The sequence below is a fragment of the Medicago truncatula genome, chromosome 3 (genome assembly GCF_003473485.1).
Source record: "Medicago truncatula cultivar Jemalong A17 chromosome 3, MtrunA17r5.0-ANR, whole genome shotgun sequence".
NCBI lineage: Eukaryota > Viridiplantae > Streptophyta > Magnoliopsida > Fabales > Fabaceae > Medicago > Medicago truncatula.
Genome location: NC_053044.1, coordinates 21,548,716 through 21,569,905, shown reverse-complemented (window position 1 = coordinate 21,569,905; position 21,190 = coordinate 21,548,716). Strand labels below are relative to the sequence as shown.

General features: G+C 36.2%; 1 protein-coding gene across 1 annotated transcript; it reads right to left on the bottom strand.

Moving 5' to 3' along the window:
- Positions 1-4,247: 4,247 nt before the first annotated feature.
- LOC120579552 (uncharacterized) lies at positions 4,248-5,314 on the bottom strand. The gene is made up of 6 exons (XM_039831977.1): positions 5,210-5,314; positions 4,991-5,113; positions 4,849-4,900; positions 4,649-4,745; positions 4,440-4,555; positions 4,248-4,336 (listed from the first exon to the last, which is right to left on the bottom strand). The coding sequence occupies exons 1-6, from the start codon at positions 5,312-5,314 to the stop codon at positions 4,248-4,250; spliced, it is 582 nt and encodes a 193-aa protein (XP_039687911.1).
- Positions 5,315-21,190: the final 15,876 nt, after the last annotated feature.

Sequence of the window (21,190 nt, the reverse complement as noted above, 5' to 3'; positions counted from 1 at the left end):
ACGACCACACCATCATCCTCCTCACCACCGCTTTTTCAGATCTGAAAGAAGAGAGAGAGCTCCGTATGAGAGTAGAGAGAAAGGGGTTTCAGGAGAGAGAGAGAGAGAGAGAGAGAGAGAGAGAGAGAGAGAGAGAGAGAGAGAGAGAGAGAGAGAGAGAGAGAGAGAGAGAGAGAGAGAGAGAGAGGGAGAGTCAAAATCAAAGGATGGATGCAAGCAAGGAGAGAGGCGGCGGCGGCGGTAGCAAGAGGGGGTTGGAGGAGGAAGAGGGTAAAGAGAGAACGAGAACAGAGTTCTCTGAGATTGAGAAAGAATGAAAAAACAGATTCAAAATTCCAATTTTACCCTTTTCTTTTTAACAAAATTACAGAGATGCCATCCACATAGGCAGGTGTACAAGAATGGTATTGAAAAGGGTATGTCTACCAATAATTTCCCTCTCTCAATCATACTTAGGGCGACCCTGCCAAAATCATATAATATACTAGATGCGGACTGCTCACATGTCCTTCATCCTTGCATGTGAATTTAGTCGTGAATATATTGATTCTTCATTTTTTAAAGGTATTGATTCTTTTGTTGTTATAGAAAAACTCTAATAACATTAAAAATGTTCACATCTAGTTGATAAATTAAATGATCGTCAAGCTCTTCAACTTTGATTATTAATAAAAATTACACACACTACACATATATATTCTTATAATTATGAATTATTAAACCGGAGTTTAGCAAAATTAAAGGTAAATGTAAAAGGAAAATGCTTATTAAAGGTAAAATTAAAAGGTAAAATTGATTTGAGAGCCTAGCATGCCTATGTCCATGTTTACTATAGTTTATCACTTGATATGTACAATTTGCAAAAAAAGTGAACCAAGAAGAGTCAAAAAGTGAACAAAGAAGAGTCAAAAAGGTACAAACTCTAGTGAGAGAATGTGGTAAGCAATGCAATAGTCTTGTGAGAGTAGGTCAGGAGGTGCAGAGCAAAAATGCCAGGCGGTTCAAAGGTCAGGGGATGCAAGTGCATCCTCTCAATGGTACGTGGCTCCGCCACTGAATGCAAGGTCGTGATACTTTCGGGATATTATTTCTCGGGAGAAGTAGCATTTTCCATTTTTTATACATTAGATCATTCACACCAGTAGTAACTTCATGGCCTCTTCAAAGAACCAGTAGTAACATTAAAGTCCCTAAAAGTTGTCACTTGCTTTCTATATTGATTACTGATGTACAATAGTTTACAAAACACACTAGAGAGGCTTTAACCCATATGACGATGTTACTTACTATTTTTTCACATGGTACATTTGATGCATTAATCTGTGAAATTTTTTCCAATTCATTAACAGTATATCAGTCAATGTTAAATGATTTGTGGAGAAACTTTGCTTCTTGCAACTCTTAAATATGTGAAAATCCCATTATTGTCGTATAAGATGAACCGGAAATTGCTACAGTATTTTGGATAGTTACAAGTTCAATCTCGAAATTTAAATTAACATAAAGAGATGCTTGAAAACCCTAATCTTCTTTGCTAAAAGTAAGTCTTCTTTACTTTTTCAAAAGTCTTGTTCGGAGCTATTTTCCTTTTTCATTAAGCTAACATATTTATTTTCCTACCAAACTCAGGGCTGCGGTTATGGTGCATAAGGAAATTCTTATGCACCCTGCATAAATCCAGAAATGGTTTCTGTGAGTTGTACTCCAAAACCATTCCAGCACTCTGCATAGATTCCAGTCCAATTATGCCAAAACCATTTTGCTGTGGAAATGGTTTCTGTGAGTTGTACTTCAAAACCATTTCTGGATTTATGCAGGTGCATAAGAATTTCCTTATGCACCATAACCGCACCCCAAACTCAGTTTTGTTATCTTCCCCTGTTTTTTCCTATGCGAACATCTTATATAATCACTCTGGAATTTCCTAACGTATGTCATTAAGCTACCAACAACTCTTTCTATCAATCACATACCTATTTGAATTATAATAATTTTTTTTCTCCTGATTCATACAATTATTCATGATGACCATTCTTACTACACAAATGTCACTTATTTTGCTTATACTTTTATCAATAACCACATTCCTAAAAATCATGTGCACCAATCACACATTGGTTCATTCAATGTAATGAGAAAGGTGGGGAAAACTATCTATAAAACTAACCTAGTGATGAAACAATCTTCAAGCTCCTCATCCAACTCGAAACTTTCACCACCCAAAACCCTAGCTTTTGATGAAATTCTCTTTGTGAGGAGGAGTAGTGAAATCTATCCAATCCAAGCTTCCAAGTACCATAAATCTTGAGGGAATCTTGTACAACATACTTCTTGATTTGGAATGAGTTTTTGGAAGGATTGAAGAAGAGAGGGAGGGCGTTGGGTTAGAGAGAAGGAGGAGAGAATTCCATTCTTGAACCCTAGAGAGAGAAATAATAAGAATTTATGAAGATGACTATATTACTAACCCGTGCGCCGCACGGGTTTTATGAGATGAAAAACATTCGTTAACAATTTAAAAAAAATGAACATTACATTATATAATATTGTCTCTCATTATTATAGATCTCTGTGAATAGAATAAGATGATGAAATGACAAAAGAAGTCGAAAAACCAAATATTATTATTTATAGGCGAAAATTACGTAAAGAATAAACAATAAACAACATAATAAAAACTCATGTTCAATGACATGATAATAATAATTTGAATCAAAACAAATACTTTAGTTACAACCAAACAAAATACTTACTAAGATATTTAAGAAAAAAGACTATTATTGATCATAAGATAAAGAAAAACGATTGAGCCTCACTAAATTTATTTATATCAAGTACAATTTTTCTGTTTCTTATTCTCAAGGTATAAACTACATATTTTAGCCATACAAACTCTCAAATTTAGCAGCACTACACACAATCCTTGACTACTTCTATCAGTTCATTTCTTGAGTTTCTAATAAGGTTAAACAAAGGAATTCAGCATCAGGGTTCAAATAGTAAATTTATGCAATATGTTTAGGTTAAAATTAGGGCTAAAATATGCTTCAGTGTTAACTTTAATATATAAGAAGATATATAAGAAGATGTATCGGGAAATTGAGAAGGGGGAAAATTCAATAAGGTTAAACAAAGGAATTTAGCATCAGAGTTAAAATAGTAAATTTATGCAATATGTTTAGGTTAAAATTAGGGCTAAAATATGCTTCAGTGTTAACTTTAATATATAAGAAGATATATAAGAAGATGTATCGGGAAATTGAGAAGGGGGAAAATTCAATAAGGTTAAACAAAGGAATTTAGCATCAGGGTTAAAATAGTAAATTTATGCAAAAGGTTTAGGTTAAAATTAGGGCTAAAATATGCTTCAGTGTTAACTTTAATATATAAGAAGATATATAAGAAGATGTATCGGGAAATTAAGAAGGGGGAAAATTCAATAAGGTTCAACAAAGGAATTTAGCATCAGGGTTAAAATAGTAAAGTTATGCAATAGGTTTAGGTTAAAATTAGGGCTAAAATATGCTTCAGTGTTAACTTTAATATACTAGACCATTGACCCGTGCTAACGCACGTGTCATTTAAAAAATTAATACTCATAGAAAAAATAAGACACTGTAGGTCGCTTGAATGTAAAAATTGTCGTGAATCAAAGCAAAATGTCAATTACCATAGACTTTGTTATTGTTCCACAATTCTAGTACGTAGTACCTGTTACTTTAACATAACATATAATTTTAAAAGGGAAACTGAAGTTCGTTGACATGCAAATAGTTTCAATAAGTAAGAAAATGAATAGTACACAAAAAAGTCCTACACATTACGGAAAACTTCTCTGTAGACCACACTTGATGCAACATCGGTATCATCACCGTCGTCATCATTAATCAATATCTTTAAACCACCCCTCAAAGTAACCCGTGATATTGCGACGTACAACTGTCCATGTGAAAAATAACAAAGATGAATCCAAAACGACATCTAAAAATTTCAATAAAGAGATAGCTACCTCAGTTGACTCAGTCATGCTTTCAATTGTCATTCGGTTAGTGTTGAGCAAGTCATCTGATAAAGACGCGGGGCTGTTCGTTGAAATTTGGCTGACACTTCGGGTGAACTATATTGATGCATTTTTCATTCTAATAAAAGGGCACCAATGTTAATAGAAGAGTGGTGAGACCTCCAGACAACTTAATTACAACCAAAAAAACTTGCCTTTATTCTAAAGCATATAAAAATGTAAATGGTTACCATGTCATGTACGCAGCGACATCAGGCAAATCGCCATTAAGTATCAGCTTAGTCCCATTAAAGGCATTAGCAACTCCCATAGCACCTAATTTTTTTAAAAATCAACAGCAAGTGAACATAATTTCACATTTCATTGTTGATATCAGCAGAAAGCACAAACTTAAAACACGACATACCTAACTACATGCGTGTCTTGCAAAACTGCAATATTAATACAGTAGGTGTGTCGTTATCATGGTTGCCAAAAAAGGTCACAATTTTGTCAACATGTTCACCCCAAAGAGAGCAATGCAAGCGGTTGTTTCTGTAATAAAATATTACCAAAATATCAATTCAGGAACATAAGGTATATTAAAATTATATTACAACCAGGTACAAAGAAAGAGACAAATCTTACTCAAGATCTTCTAAAGTGAGATCAGTAACCCTACTTTTCCTTCCGTCCTTTTCAGTTTCCCTTACATCACCTCTTTCAATTACATGACCAATAACATCTGAAATTACGTATACAAAAGCAAAAACAAATGTATGAAATTCCTAAACGAATGCTTATAGGTAGAAATAATGTACAACACACATTCAGAATTGAAGTCTTACCCGTAGATACTTCCTCGACAGTTGAAGAGAGAATTTCATTGAATGGCTTGAACTAAAAAACGTTCATAGGGATAGCAGGCGAGTGTACTTTGGTAAAAGTTGAATTGTGCATCATACTAAGCTTATGTTTGTGTGAAGTTACCTTATAAGGACTTTCATTAAAACCTACAATTGCATTTTCAAGCTGAAATGTACCCCCTTCTTGAACCATGGACCTGAACTTTGCCACCAAATCTTTTCTACCTGTGGCGTGAATACGTCCACCCTATTGACGACAACAACAACATTAAACAGCTGGTTAAATTAGATAACTAAAAAACAACAATGACATTAGTTTAATTTTAAAGCTAAGAGTGCAAACATGTAGAAACCTTTTCATCAACCAAATGTGAGCAACTCGCACACACATCTTGAGATTCTTTCTTCCTCCAGAAACAGCTGAGATTGGAGTGTATTTGGAAGACATCATTAGCTTGTTTTTTCCTTTCCAAGAAAGAGGATGCTTATTTAGATTGAGATGGTTTGGCTAATATGTTATGATATATTTATAGGAAAAAGGTGGAATACGTGTGAGTAGGATATGTCGGTTGAGCAATAAAGAGTATTAGTTATCAGGATAAGCACAAAATAGTGGAACAAAATTAGGAAATGGCCAACATTTTAGGATAAAGATTAATATGAATAAAATGAAATTAATATTGTTGATGGGGCACTTTATTTTACTTAAGAATTGACATTTTTTTGTACTTAAGAATTACCATAGTTGATTCGCCAAAACATATTTTAGAGATGTGGATGAAATGTGTAGTAGTTACTTGAATGAGAGGAATTAGGATTTTTAGTTTGTTTCCACCCAAAACATATTTTAGAGATGTGGATGAAATCCCCTACTTATTTGAATGAGAGAAATAAGGATTTTAGTTTGTTTCCACCAAAAAGTTACTTTAGAGATGTGGATGAAATCTCTTAGTTACTTGAATGAGAAGAATTAGGATTTTTAGTTTGTTTCCACCGAAAACATATTTTAGAGATGTGGATGAAATCCCCTACTTATTTGAATGAGAGAAATTAGGATTTTAGTTTGTTTCCACCAAAAAGTTAGATTAAAGATGTGGATGAAATCTCTTAGTTACTTGAATGAGAGAAATAAGGATTAGGATTTAAGTTTGTTTCCACCCAAAACATATTTTAGAGATGTGGATGAAATCTTTAGTAGTTACTTGAATAAGAGGAATTATGATTTTTAGTTTGTTTCCACCCAAAACATATTTTAGAGATGTGGATGAAATCTTTAGTAGTTACTTGAATGAGAGGAATTATGATTTTTAATTTGTTTCCACCCAAAACATATTTTAAAGATGTGGATAAAATCCCCTGATTATTTGAATGAGAGAAATAAGGATTTTAGTTTGTTTCCACCAAAAACTTAGTTAAGAGATGTGAATGAAATCTCTTAGTTACTTGAATGAGAGAAATAAGGATTAGGATTTAAGTTTGTTTCCACCCAAAACATATTTTAGAGATGTGGATGAAATCTTTAGTAGTTACTTGAATGAGAGGAATTAGGAATTTTAGTTTGTTTCCACCCAAAACATATTTTAGAGATGTGGATGAAATCTTTAGTAGTTACTTGAATGAGAGGAATTATGATTTTTAGTTTGTTTCCACCCAAAACATATTTTAAAGATGTGGATGAAATCTCCTGATTATTTAAATGAGAGAAATAAGGATTTTAGTTTGTTTCCACCAAAAACTTAGTTAAGAGATGTGAATGAAATCTCTTAGTTACTTGAATGAGAGAAATTAGGATTAGGATTTTAGTTTGTTTCCACCAAAAACATATTTTAGAGATTAGGATTAGTAATTGTTAGTAATAATGTTAAGAGGAGACGTTACACCGCTATGCTACTAAATTGATTCTAGTAATTGTTACTAATAATGTTACTAAAATGCTTCAGTAACACAGTCATGCTACTAAATTGATTCAGCAACACAAAAACAAACACAAATATATAAATAAAAAAGCAAAGCAAGCAAGGCTAAATTATTTATGAAATTCAAGGGACATTTGCTAAATTCAAAGACAAAAAAAATAGATGCTTCCAAAACTCTAAGAAACTAAAACTTAAAATTCAAATTGGAAAGGTCTTGCACAATTTATCTAAACATGGACTAATTGTAAATAACATCAAGGTAGATGGTATCATGTGACCCAACCATCGGAGCACCCCCTCTGATCTTCACACCGTCACCCACAAAAACCAAGGTCAGGCACCAAGATCGATTCCGTAAAAGTCACGAATTGCTTTCCATCCCTTTGTGAGAAAAAATGCTTCGTTTACTCTATCGACCAATAATTCAAACTTGTTGGACTTAGGATCAATCAATATTGCATAGCGCCCAATTTGATCTCCGAAATCACCGCCAAACATGTTTGGCAAGCATACTGCACCCTAAAAAAATAACAAACAAAAACATCACAAACGTTGATAAAATAGAATGCAAATAATTGAGAATAGGTATATTTCGCAAAAAACACATACAGCATCAATGTCATATTCAACGATATATGATATGTATTTCAGTCTGAGCTTGTTGATTGCTTTGTCAAGATCGGAAAAAGGGTTTTTCACCAACGGACCTACAAAAGATTGAAAGGGATTGAAAGAATTATTTATACTTTAAAACAGTGAGGAATAAGAGCAAAAATCTATATATTTAGTTTAAACCAGAGTGGAATGAAGATATGGTTACCAGTGAGGCAGTGGTATGACAGTAAAGTCTGAATGTTTCTGGAAGCCATGTTGAAAAGAGATTTCGGTTTAGGAGAAAAGATAAAAATATATTGGTGAGGGTTTGGAGGAGAGAAATATATGGTTTTAAAGAGAGATTTCGGTTTAGGAGAAAGGATTAAAATATATTGGTTAGGGTTTGGAGGAGGGGAATTAGGAAATATGATTTAGGAGGAGTGAAGTTAGAAGGTTAGGGTTTGGAGGAGGAGAATTAGGAAATATGGTTAGGTTTTAAAGGAGGGAAAAATTGCTAAAATAATAGGGTTAAAATATTAGGTTAAAATTAGGGCAACCAAGCTTTGTTTAGGAATAAGAAGATAAGAAGATAAGAAGATTTTGTGCCCAAATCCACTTATATACTTATGGTGTGAAAGTACCATTATGCCCTTCGTCTTAATCGTTATTTCTTTGACACTGATGAGAATTGTTGTTCCCACATTGCATAAGGTTCTGGCACACGAGTACTTGACGTTTTTGCCCCCTCGGCAGTTAACTGCCGATGTTTTAGAAATCCGGCTGCAGTTAACTGCCGAGGAAATCTAATTATGCAGGCAGTGAGCTCTGCATGATTCTAAAACATTTCCAAGCCATTTTCCGGCCAATTTTTATCTGTAATTAAACCAGAGCATTTCGAAAGGCAAAACAATTCATACAACATTGAAACTCAGACATAAAAAGATAAATATAATATCTTTTACGATTGTCCATAATTAAATCAAACCGACATTTGGTTTAAATTACACAAACGTTTGAAATTCATCATAACGGTTCAAATAACAAAAAAAATATTGGCACAAATGCACAACTTAATTAAACCAACATTTTTATACATTAAACAAAGTAAAAAATCCCATGAAATTAAAAGTAATGTCATCAAAGTACAAATATACAAATCAATGTCATGAAAACACCAAAACTAAAAAACAAGTCCTAAAAATCAAAATACTACTACTGGTCCTGCTGATGGTGCCTCCTCCTCGACCTCTGGCCTCGCCTCCTGGTCAAAATCGGCACGATCTGCTCCCTCATATGGCTCATGGCCTGAAACCACTGTTGAGGGGTCATGCTCATGACCTCCTCCTGGCCTAATTGCGCATCAGTGTAGGAAACAACACCATAAACCATGTCATAGGTGTCAGGCGAGCTTCTCGCCTCATACCGCTCCCACTGCTCTGCAATGATCTGCTCTTCATTTGCAAGTCTCGGAAGATCTCCTGGAAGAGGTGGCAAAATCAAAGGGTGAGACACCCTAGTTTACCATAGCACATAGTCATCCGCCATCCGCCATGTGTGCTCACCCCAATCGTCTGCCTTAAGCGTGTGAGTGCGGAAGTCGACGAACGCCTGCATAATGTAAGGCGGTGGCAGGTCTACAACATACTTCAGATGTCTTGGGATGGTCTGGATGTATCCGTACTGCCTCAAAACCCTATCGGGAAAGTGACGGTACACCCTACGAACACCGCACATAATCAGCCAGAATACCAGAATACCTTCTCAAAGTCCTGGATCTCCCTGTGCTCTTCGTACGACCTCCAGCATACGTCATCAAACTGTATACGATCAAACAGTGACCGATACGTGACCCCCTCCCCGTGACCCTTCTGAAGCTTCCACCTCGCTACATCCAGATAGTTTTCCATGTAGTCAGTGTTGGGATCAACACTGTAAAAGCCAGGAAAATGCGCCAAAAACCATGCCTGCACAAACCAAACATATCACATTTATAAATTATTACGCACGGAAAATATAACCAAAAAAATAAAAACAAAAAAATAAAATATAAGTTTTCTTACAGTGAGCAGTGCCACGCTCCCTCCAAGAGCTCTGTCTCCAGGCATACACCCCCCAGCTAATTCGCCGTATAGGTACGCGATTGTCATCCCTCCCCAGGAATAATTACGCATCCCTGCGTAGCCGTCCTCCATGGTCGTCAGATAGACCAACTCGATGCGCTTGTTGTTTCTATCGCCGAACAACAAGCATCCGACCAAGTAGAGAAGGTAACACCGCACGCAATAAGTCATAACCCTCACCAGCTCCTCAAGCTCCTCTGGATCCTCCGTATCAGCCAATAAGTTGGCCTTACCGAGGTACCTCGTATATAAGTGCCTCAGCCTCGGGTAGCTAATGTACCCACCGTACTCCTGACCACAAATTTTTTCCGCCTCCTACTGCGACACACCCAGGTGCCTCATAAGTAGAGCCACTCCCTCATGTTTCGGCATCTTCTTCTCATGGCTCAACATCCGCCCCTCAATCGGAAGATGCGTCAGACATGCGACATCATCCAATGTCACAGTCATCTCCCCCAAGGGCATGGGAAAGGTGTAACGCCCTCTTTGAATTTTTTTGATTTATTTGATTGTTTAAATAGGTTTAGAGTATATTTATATGATTTATGTGATTAAAATGATTATGTGGTGTGTGGTTATTTATTAAGTGATGTTATTTTATTTTAATATTTAATAGGATAAGATTTGAAGATAAAATAATATTAAGATGAGGGACTGTTTTGGAATTTAGAAGAGTTTAGTGGAATAAGTGGAAATAAGATAAAGAGGGTTGAGGAAATAAATAGGAGAAACATTGGTCAGAAAAACATTTCACGTGAAAACAAACCTTTGGGGGAGAAAAAGGGAGAAGAGCCAAGTGAAGAACCGGAGAGATCGTAGAGCTTCGTTGGTCAGAATTAAGGTAAGGGTGGGACTAACATTCAATCTTCTTAAGCCTGTGTTTCTGATAATTAGATTTAGGGTTAATTAAGTTTTTGGTCCCTATAAATATCTGCAGTTTTGTTTTTAGTCCCTATAAAAATAAATCACATTTTTTAGTCCCTACAAAATTTTCCGTTAGTGTTTTTAGTCCCTGTTAAATTAAAATTTGTTTAATTATGCTTAAAATTTTAAACTTTTTAATGATTTTTTACATACTTGTTTAAAACATTATAAAAGGTTCCGCGACAATAAATTAGCTCAAAATTTTATTTTTAGGTCCAAATTTTCTTAGTTTTATCTTGAATTTTTGGCGTTTAAAAAAAATTATATTTAATTCATTACATGTTAAAAAATTCTAATTTCTTATAAAAGAGATTATAATAATGTTCTTAACATGTCTGTTAAAAATCATTTAAAAATATAAAAGTTTAAGTATAATTAAACAAATTTCAATTTAACAGGGATCAACATACACTTTTAGTCCTTGTAAAATTAAAATTTGCTTAGTTGTGCTTAAACTTTTAAATTTGTAACATATTTTTCACATACTTACTTAGAATATAATACAAAGTTCCTCCGCAAAAAAGTAACTTAAAATTTTATTTTCGGGTCCAAATTTTCTTTAATATAATCTTCAAAATTTGGCTTTTAGAAAAATTCATATTTAATTCATTACATGTTAAAAAACTAAATTTTTTTACAAAAGAGTGTCTTACGATGTTATGAACATGTATTTAAAAAATCTTTCAAAAATTTAGAAGTTTAAGCATAATTAAACAAATTTTAATTTAACAGGGACTAAAAACCCTAACAGAAAATTTTGTAGGGACTAAAAAGTGTGATTTATTTTTATAGGGACTAAAAACAAAACTGCAGATATTTATAGGGACCAAAAACTTAATTAACCCTTAGATTTAACATGTTGGAGGTTTAGTTTGAGAATTGGGAATTAGGTTTTCCATTGTTCAGTTTGATTAGAAAAGTGTAGAAACCATGATAATTGTGTTAAGAATTGATGTTCAGGTTGTAGAATAATCATAGGTTAAGCTTCCTAACAAATTTGAGAGTTTGTGTTTGAGTCTAGTGAATTAAGAGTGATTCTTAAATGAAAAACGCATTGTTAAACTGATTGAACTGCTGTGAAGCTCAAAATCGGCCCCCGAGTTTCCAAAATCGGCCACCGATTTCTGAGCTGATTTTCTAGCTTTGATTCAATGAAAATCGGCCACTGATTTGTCAAAATCGGCCACCGATTTTCTGGCAGGCAAATCTGGAAAATATTCGTAATTTTCACCCTTTTCTGTTTTGAATTTGCTTTCGGTGCAAACATGAAAGTTGTAGACAATTGAGTTAGCTTTCTAGTGGCTTTGGTTTGACTTGAAAATGATTTATAGTTTTTGAGATATGATGAAAATAGTCCAAGGAGGTCTTAGTGAAATCTTAGGAAAATTCAGTATAACCTTTTCTAAGTTAATCCAAAACTTATGGAATAATTCCAACACTCAAAACTAGAAGTACTATGAGTTCAATTAAGGTGTTTAAGAGTATTTAATCCATGTTGTGAGTTGATCCTTGGGGTAGGAATGGAGATTGAAGATAACATTACTGATGATCTGTGAAGCTGTTATAATATGATTTAATGTTGATAGTAATGTAATATATTTGTATATGCATTATGTGAATTATATAGGATGTTTAAGTTGATGTTGATTATCATTTGATGTTGTTATATCTCAAGATGTTTATGTGATGTCTAAGTTGTTGTTGTTGGTTATGTGAAATATTTATATGCCTTATGTGGAAAATGTATGATGTTTAAGTTGTTGGTGCTTTTCAGTAATATTGTTATGTTGTAAAAGAGCGAATGAACCAAAGTAGTTAAAGAACTTAAGATGAGTGTTAGACAGTAACATTTAAGGTGTAAAAAAAAGAAAGAATAAAGAATATGATTGTAAACGATGAGAAGATCGTTAAGACGAAATGTAAGAGAAGGTAAGGAGTTGTATATTAAGGACTAAAAACATAACAAGAATGATGATAACGATGAATAAGAAGAGGATCGATTAGCAAGGAGCAAGATGCATAGGAAAGAGGATAAGAGGTAGTAGTTGTAATGAGTGACGAATATAATAACGACCGGTATCAAGAGAATGAAACCTCGAATTATAATGAAGTATTATGTTAGATAATAACATTAAAATTAAAATGAAGTTAAGATTAGGGGACGGACGATGTATAGATGACGACGAACGTGAGAACAAGTAATAAGATATAAAGTCGTTTTATTGAGGAGAATAAGTAGGAAAGAGTTAATAACAATTGTGAGGAAAAACCTAGATATATAGAGCGGAGACTTTGCATGTAATGATAGCGAATAAGAAAACAACTTGAGACCAAGAATGAGGAATATGGTATGATATTAGGAATAAAGTTTATAGAGTCTAGAATAGATGAGAGAATAATGTATGTTCGTAAAATGAATACTAAAATAAAATATAGGGAAGTTGACGTAGAATTGAATTACGCGTAAGGGTTGGATTAGTGAAGAGATACAATGGTGATATAAACAGTTGATAGAGATGAATAATGAGGAATCCATAATGTGACGAAGAGTGATGACGAAGATATTATATATATGTAATTAAATAAATACGATGAGAAATGATAATGTTTATATGTTAGTGATGATCAGGATGAGGATAACTATATTAGTATGATGATAAGAGTAATGATGTTTATCTATGATGATGATGAGGGTGGTGTGTAAATATATATATATATATATATATATATATATATATTGACTATGAGAATGACGACGTATAATTATGATGATGACTTGAATGATGGTGTCTAATATACATTGATGATGAGAATGACGATGTTGACTTATGATGATGATGTGAATGATGATGATGTGTTTGTCTTGATGTCGTGCATAATAGAAGAGTCCGTGTTATACCCTGATTTTGGACCTAAAAATATTCGTTCAAATTTCTTTTCTACTACTGATAATTGTCAATCTACTGTTGTTTTACTCTGAACCTTTACTTTGTTTCATCTGCACCTTTTACTGTCCCTGTCTCAAAGTATTTTCAATTGTGATTTTGTTTGTGATTTTCTTGCATAAAACCATCCAAAGTGTCCTTTCTTGTGTTACAAGTCATTTGAAAACTCTCTGAATCATTGCTTTGTTTTCTTGCATTTTAATCCAAATATTTGCAAAAATCATACAAAAAGGGTATTTTGGTCATTTCCTGCAGTGGAACCCATTTTAGTTGTAACGCCCACTTTCGTTTAATCGTTATTTAATCGAGTTTAGGCAATTATATTATAATTATATAATATATGCATGATTTTGATAAGTTATGAGTTTTGGAGGATTTGATTGTGATATGAGATTTATTTTATTGATAAATAGAATAAAGATTTGAAAAATATTTAGTTGAGGGCTGTTTTGATATTTTAGATAGTTTTGGGGGAGAAAGTGAGATAAGATAAGTTATTAGAAAGAGGTATAAATAGGAGAAGACCTAATATTTTAGAAACTCATTGTACGTGAAAACTTTTGGAAAAGGGAGAAAAAGCCAAGTCTAGAGGAACCAAGGTAGAGTGCTGCGATTTCTTCATAACCAGGTAAGGGTGAGACTAGTAATTCAATAGCATTGATTGTTGTAATTCTGATGATTAATTGACAAAGTTAGGATTGATTTAGAAAAGTTTTGGAATTAGGTTAAAACCCTAAAAATTGATGATCAAACGGTAAAACTTGTTTAGATTGATGTAAGAACCGTCCTATAACCTTAGAATATGTTTAGGATGAATTCTGGAATCAAAATTAGGCTTTGAACCATGTTGTGTGATGGATTTTTGAGAAAAACCCTAGTCTGCCCGTGCTTCTGTTCATCGCTCGCCACGGCGAGTGATGATCCTCGCCTCGCGAGTGGTGAACTTCATCGCTCGCCACGCGAGCCCCTTTCCTTCGCCTCGCGAGTTGTTTGGTGCAACTCGCCATGGCGAGCAACCTTCCTCGCCTCGCGAGCTTAGGCAGAGTGCATGTCATATTTCGTGTTTCGACCTTTTTAGTTGAATCTTGTATGCCTTTGAGTACCTGAACTTACCTAGTATTGATTAGGAATGAATGTAGGATCAGAGGGAACCTAGAACAAGCTTAGTTTGTGAGTTGAGTGGTGCTCGCCATGGCGAGTAAGTACTCTCGCCTCGCGAGTACAACCAGGATGAACTTGATTATGTGTTTGTGCGATCTGTGTCGCACTTTTTAGTCCAGAGTGAACCCCTAATTGGTAATGAAACCTTATGATAACGTTTAATGCAGTCTGTAAAGCTATTGAGTTAAGTTGATATTATTTGAGCATGATTAAGGTATTATGCAATATGTAAGATATAATTGAAATGATTATGATTCTAGTAAATTGTTGTTGATATATTGATATCTCCTTGCTGTTATGCGACTTGACTATGCTGCTGCTGTTATTTAACTGAGTATGCAATGTTTATATATGAATATAAGGAAAATGATGACGTTTTGCATCAAGTTATTGAATGCACATGATTACGATGATTATGATGTTTTGTTCATATGTGTCCATGCATAGCATATCATTGAGCTTAGTCCTCACCACGAAAATTAGGAGCTTTGTCCTCCGCACGTTTTATAGGAGCTTTGTCCTCCGCACGATTAAAGTATATTAATACTTATGATGACGATTGGTACCACATGCATATAAGGAGTCTAGGAGCATTGTCACATTGTCATGATTAAGATGCCTTGTTGATAATGAATGGATATGTGATTATGTGATAAGTGTTATTTGATTATGTTATGTTGTTTATAATGATTGGATATGTGATTACGTGATAACTGTTTAGCATTTATGCAAAGTTAATAATGGAATGATTGATGTTAATTTATGATTCACAATTACATTGATTAATGTTATTTTATTATGAAATCTCACCCCTTCTGCTTGAAAATGTTGCCCTTCGTATGGGTAACTTGCAGGTGATCGTGCTTAGTGTGCAGTTGCTTCGTGAGTTGGCCTTGCCTTCACTGTGTCGTCTAGGTCGCTCTGATACGTAACGGGATGGGGTTTAATGCTATAACATGCTTCATTCTTTTACGTGAACTGCTTATGTTTTGATAAACTCTTTTGAGATACTTATTGGGCCTGCGTGCCGAAAACGTTTATGATTTATGTTTATGATTTTCCGCTGCTATGTTAAAGATATTTGTGAAGGTTAAATCATTATTTAACTGTTTTGGATTACGTTTCTATGTGATATCCCGTTTATGGTTTTTACTCTGATAATTGTTTAAGAAATTTGTATATTGGGAAAACGGGGTGTTACAATTGGTATCAGAGCAGGTCGATCCGTCCGGTCAATTAGAGAGTCGTGTCGAGTCTTAGTAATATTTATATTACTATCTTATGTTGATTGTTGCTACTTTTGTAGAATATCCGAAATGGCTGGAAGGAATGATGCTGCGTTAGCTGCTGCTCTACAAGCTGTTGCCCAAGCTGTGGGACAACAACCTAACGTGAATGCTGGTGCAAATGCTGAAGCTAGGATGTTGGAGACGTTCATGAAGAAGAACCCTCCGACTTTCAAAGGACGTTATGACCCTGATGGAGCCCAGACGTGGCTTAAGGAGATTGAGAGGATTTTCCGAGTTATGCAGTGCACTGAAGATCAGAAGGTGCGGTTTGGTACTCATCAGCTGGCCGATGAAGCTGATGACTGGTGGGTTGCTATTCTGCCTACCCTCGAGCAGGAAGGAGCTGTTGTGACTTGGGCTGTTTTCAGGAGAGAGTTCCTGAGAAGATACTTTCCGGAAGATGTTCGCGGGAAGAAAGAGATCGAATTCCTTGAGCTGAAGCAAGGAAATATGTCCGTGACAGAGTATGCTGCCAAGTTCGTGGAGCTGTCTAAGTTCTATCCGCACTATACTGCAGAGAATGCTGAGTTCTCGAGATGCATCAAGTTCGAGAACGGTTTGAGGCCCGACATCAAGAGGGCGATTGGATACCAACAGCTGAGAGTTTTTCAGGACTTGGTTAATAGCTGCAGGATCTATGAGGAGGATACCAAGGCTCACTACAAGGTAGTGAATGAGAGGAAGGGCAAGGGACAGCAGAGTCGTCCTAAGCCGTACAGTGCCCCCGCTGACAAAGGGAAACAGAAGATGGTCGATGTTAGGCGGCCTAAGAAGAAGGATGCTGCAGAGATTGTGTGTTTCAATTGTGGTGAGAAAGGCCACAAGAGCAACGTCTGCCCTGAAGAAATCAAGAAGTGTGCCCGGTGTGGCAAGAAAGGTCATGTTGTAGCTGATTGCAATCGTACGGACATTGTGTGCTTTAATTGCAACGGAGAAGGTCACATTAGTTCACAGTGTACTCAGCCTAAGAGGGCGCCGACTACTGGTAGAGTCTTTGCTTTGACTGGGACTCAGACAGAAAATGAGGATCGTTTGATCAGAGGTACTTGCTATATTAATAATACTCCTTTAGTTGCTATTATTGATACTGGTGCTACGCATTGCTTTATTGCTTTTGATTGTGTTTCTGCTTTGGGTCTTGTTTTGTCTGATATGAATGGAGAGATGGTTGTCGAAACTCCAGCTAAGGGTTCGGTGACTACTTCTCTCGTATGTTTGAAATGTCCTTTGTCTATGTTTGGTCGTGATTTTGAAATGGATTTAGTTTGTCTACCTTTGAGTGGTATGGATGTGATTTTGGGTATGAACTGGTTAGAGTACAACCACGTTCTTATTAATTGTTTTAGCAAGTCAGTGCATTTCTCTTCCGTCGAAGAGGAAAGTGGTGCAGAGTTTTTATCTACTAAGCAGCTGAAGCAACTGGAACGCGACGGTATCTTGATGTTTTCGTTAATGGCTACTATATCTATTGAGAATCAAGCAGTGATTGACAGGTTACCGGTGGTGTGTGAATTTCCTGAAGTTTTTCCAGATGAGATTCCTGATGTGCCTCCAGAGAGAGAAGTTGAGTTTTCTATTGATCTTGTTCCTGGAACGAAGCCGGTCTCGATGGCACCTTATCGTATGTCTGCTTCTGAGTTATCTGAGTTGAAGAAACAGTTGGAAGACTTGCTTGAGAAGAAGTTTGTTAGACCAAGTGTTTCACCTTGGGGAGCGCCGGTTTTGCTAGTAAAGAAGAAAGATGGTAGTATGCGGTTGTGTATTGATTATCGGCAGTTGAACAAGGTAACTATCAAGAATAGGTATCCACTTCCGAGAATTGATGATTTGATGGATCAGCTAGTGGGTGCACGAGTTTTCAGCAAGATTGATTTGAGATCAGGCTATCACCAGATTAAAGTAAAAGACGAAGATATGCAGAAGACGGCTTTCAGAACGCGTTATGGTCACTATGAATATAAAGTTATGCCCTTCGGTGTGACCAATGCACCTGGAGTGTTTATGGAGTATATGAATCGCATCTTCCATGCATTTTTGGATCGGTTCGTAGTTGTGTTTATCGACGATATTTTGATCTACTCCAAGACTGAAGAAGAACATGCTGAGCATCTGAAGATTGTCTTACAAGTGTTGAAAGAGAAGAAGCTTTATGCTAAATTGTCTAAGTGTGAATTCTGGTTGAAAGAAGTGAGTTTTCTAGGCCATGTTATTTCTGGTGATGGTATTGCAGTGGATCCGTCTAAAGTTGAAGCGGTATCACGGTGGGAGACTCCAAAGTCCGTTACTGAGATTAGAAGTTTCTTGGGTTTAGCTGGTTACTATAGAAGGTTTATTGAAGGGTTTTCTAAGTTAGCTCTTCCGCTAACGCAGTTGACTTGTAAAGGTAAAACTTTTGTGTGGGACGTTCATTGTGAGAAAAGTTTCGGTGAATTGAAGAAACGGTTGACGACTGCTCCAGTGTTAATTTTGCCGAAGTCGGATGAACCTTTTGTGGTATATTGTGATGCGTCCAAGTTGGGTTTAGGAGGTGTACTTATGCAAGAAGGTAAAGTGGTAGCTTATGCTTCAAGACAGTTGAGAGTTCATGAGAAGAATTATCCTACGCATGATCTCGAGTTGGCGGCTGTAGTCTTTGTATTGAAGATATGGAGACATTACTTGTATGGTTCGAGATTTGAGGTGTTTAGTGATCACAAGAGTTTGAAGTATTTGTTCGATCAGAAGGAATTGAATATGAGACAGCGAAGATGGCTCGAATTGTTGAAGGATTATGACTTTGGTTTGAATTATCATCCAGGTAAAGCTAATGTTGTTGCAGATGCCTTGAGTAGGAAGACATTGCATATGTCCGCCATGATGGTCAGAGAGTTCGAATTGCTTGAACAGTTTAGAGATATGAGTTTGGTTTGCGAATGGTCACCTCAGAGTGTGAAACTGGGTATGCTGAAGATTGATAGTGAATTTCTGAAAGGTATCAAGGAAGCACAGAAAGTTGATGTAAAGTTTGTGGACTTGTTGATTGCTAGAGATCAGACTGAAGACAGTGATTTTAAAATCGATGATCAAGGTGTGTTGAGATTCCGAGGAAGAATTTGTATCCCAGACAATGAAGAGATTAAGAAGATGATTCTTGAAGAGAGTCATAGAAGTAGCTTGAGTATTCATCCGGGAGCTACGAAGATGTATCATGATCTAAAGAAGATTTTCTGGTGGTCTGGTTTGAAACGAGATGTGGCACAGTTTGTGTATTCCTGTTTAGTTTGTCAGAAGTCGAAAGTTGAGCATCAGAAACCTGCTGGAATGATGGTACCTTTAGACGTGCCAGAATGGAAATGGGATAGTATATCGATGGATTTTGTGACGAGTTTGCCGAATACTCCGAGAGGGAGCGACGCAATTTGGGTTATTGTTGATAGGTTGACGAAGTCAGCTCATTTCCTGCCTATTAATATTAGTTTCCCTGTTGCCCAGTTGGCAGAGATTTACATCAAAGAGATTGTGAAGTTGCATGGTGTTCCTTCGAGCATTGTATCAGATAGAGATCCAAGATTTACTTCTAGATTTTGGAAAAGTTTGCAAGAGGCCTTGGGTTCGAAGTTGAGATTGAGTTCGGCGTATCATCCACAGACAGATGGTCAGTCGGAGAGGACAATTCAGTCGCTAGAGGATTTGTTGAGAATTTGTGTTCTTGAGCAAGGAGGAACTTGGGATAGTCATCTTCCGTTGATCGAGTTCACATATAATAATAGTTATCATTCTAGTATTGGAATGGCACCGTTCGAAGCTTTGTATGGTCGGAGATGCAGAACTCCGTTGTGTTGGTTTGAATCAGGAGAAAGAGTGGTCTTAGGACCAGAGATTGTTCAGCAAACTACTGAGAAAGTTCAGATGATCCAAGAGAAAATGAAGGCGTCGCAGAGTCGACAAAAGAGTTATCATGATAAGCGTAGAAAAGATCTTGAGTTCCAAGAAGGAGACCACGTGTTTTTGAGAGTCACTCCTATGACCGGTGTAGGACGTGCTTTGAAGTCAAAGAAGTTGACCCCGAAGTTCATTGGTCCGTATCAGATATTGGAAAGAGTTGGAACGGTGGCTTACCGAGTGGGTTTACCGCCACATCTTTCGAATTTGCACAACGTTTTCCATGTGTCGCAACTTCGAAAGTATGTTCCGGATCCATCTCATGTAATCCAAAGCGACGATGTGCAAGTTAGAGACAACCTTACGGTAGAGACTTTACCGGTAAGGATTGATGATCGTAAAGTGAAGACGTTGAGAGGCAAGGAGATACCTCTCGTGAGAGTCGTTTGGTCGGGAGCGACTGGTGAAAGCTTGACGTGGGAGCTTGAGAGTAAGATGCTGGAGTCTTATCCAGAGTTGTTTGCTTGAGGTAAATTTTCGAGGACGAAAATCCTTTAAGTGGGGGAGAGTTGTAACGCCCACTTTCGTTTAATCGTTATTTAATCGAGTTTAGGCAATTATATTATAATTATATAATATATGCATGATTTTGATAAGTTATGAGTTTTGGAGGATTTGATTGTGATATGAGATTTATTTTATTGATAAATAGAATAAAGATTTGAAAAATATTTAGTTGAGGGCTGTTTTGATATTTTAGATAGTTTTGGGGGAGAAAGTGAGATAAGATAAGTTATTAGAAAGAGGTATAAATAGGAGAAGACCTAATATTTTAGAAACTCATTGTACGTGAAAACTTTTGGAAAAGGGAGAAAAAGCCAAGTCTAGAGGAACCAAGGTAGAGTGCTGCGATTTCTTCATAACCAGGTAAGGGTGAGACTAGTAATTCAATAGCATTGATTGTTGTAATTCTGATGATTAATTGACAAAGTTAGGATTGATTTAGAAAAGTTTTGGAATTAGGTTAAAACCCTAAAAATTGATGATCAAACGGTAAAACTTGTTTAGATTGATGTAAGAACCGTCCTATAACCTTAGAATATGTTTAGGATGAATTCTGGAATCAAAATTAGGCTTTGAACCATGTTGTGTGATGGATTTTTGAGAAAAACCCTAGTCTGCCCGTGCTTCTGTTCATCGCTCGCCACGGCGAGTGATGATCCTCGCCTCGCGAGTGGTGAACTTCATCGCTCGCCACGCGAGCCCCTTTCCTTCGCCTCGCGAGTTGTTTGGTGCAACTCGCCATGGCGAGCAACCTTCCTCGCCTCGCGAGCTTAGGCAGAGTGCATGTCATATTTCGTGTTTCGACCTTTTTAGTTGAATCTTGTATGCCTTTGAGTACCTGAACTTACCTAGTATTGATTAGGAATGAATGTAGGATCAGAGGGAACCTAGAACAAGCTTAGTTTGTGAGTTGAGTGGTGCTCGCCATGGCGAGTAAGTACTCTCGCCTC

What these genes read in the sequence shown, in the direction of transcription:
- LOC120579552 (XM_039831977.1), bottom strand. Translation starts at nt 5,314, where the DNA reads ATGTCTTCCAAATACACTCCAATCTCAGCTGTTTCTGGAGGAAGAAAG. An exon ending in TGTCGAGGAAGTATCTACGG is followed by an intron (nt 4,746 to 4,848) that starts GTAAGACTTCAA and finishes ACGTAATTTCAG; the next exon opens with ATGTTATTGGTCATGTAATT. An exon ending in CTCACTTTAGAAGATCTTGA is followed by an intron (nt 4,556 to 4,648) that starts GTAAGATTTGTC and finishes ATTTTATTACAG; the next exon opens with AAACAACCGCTTGCATTGCT.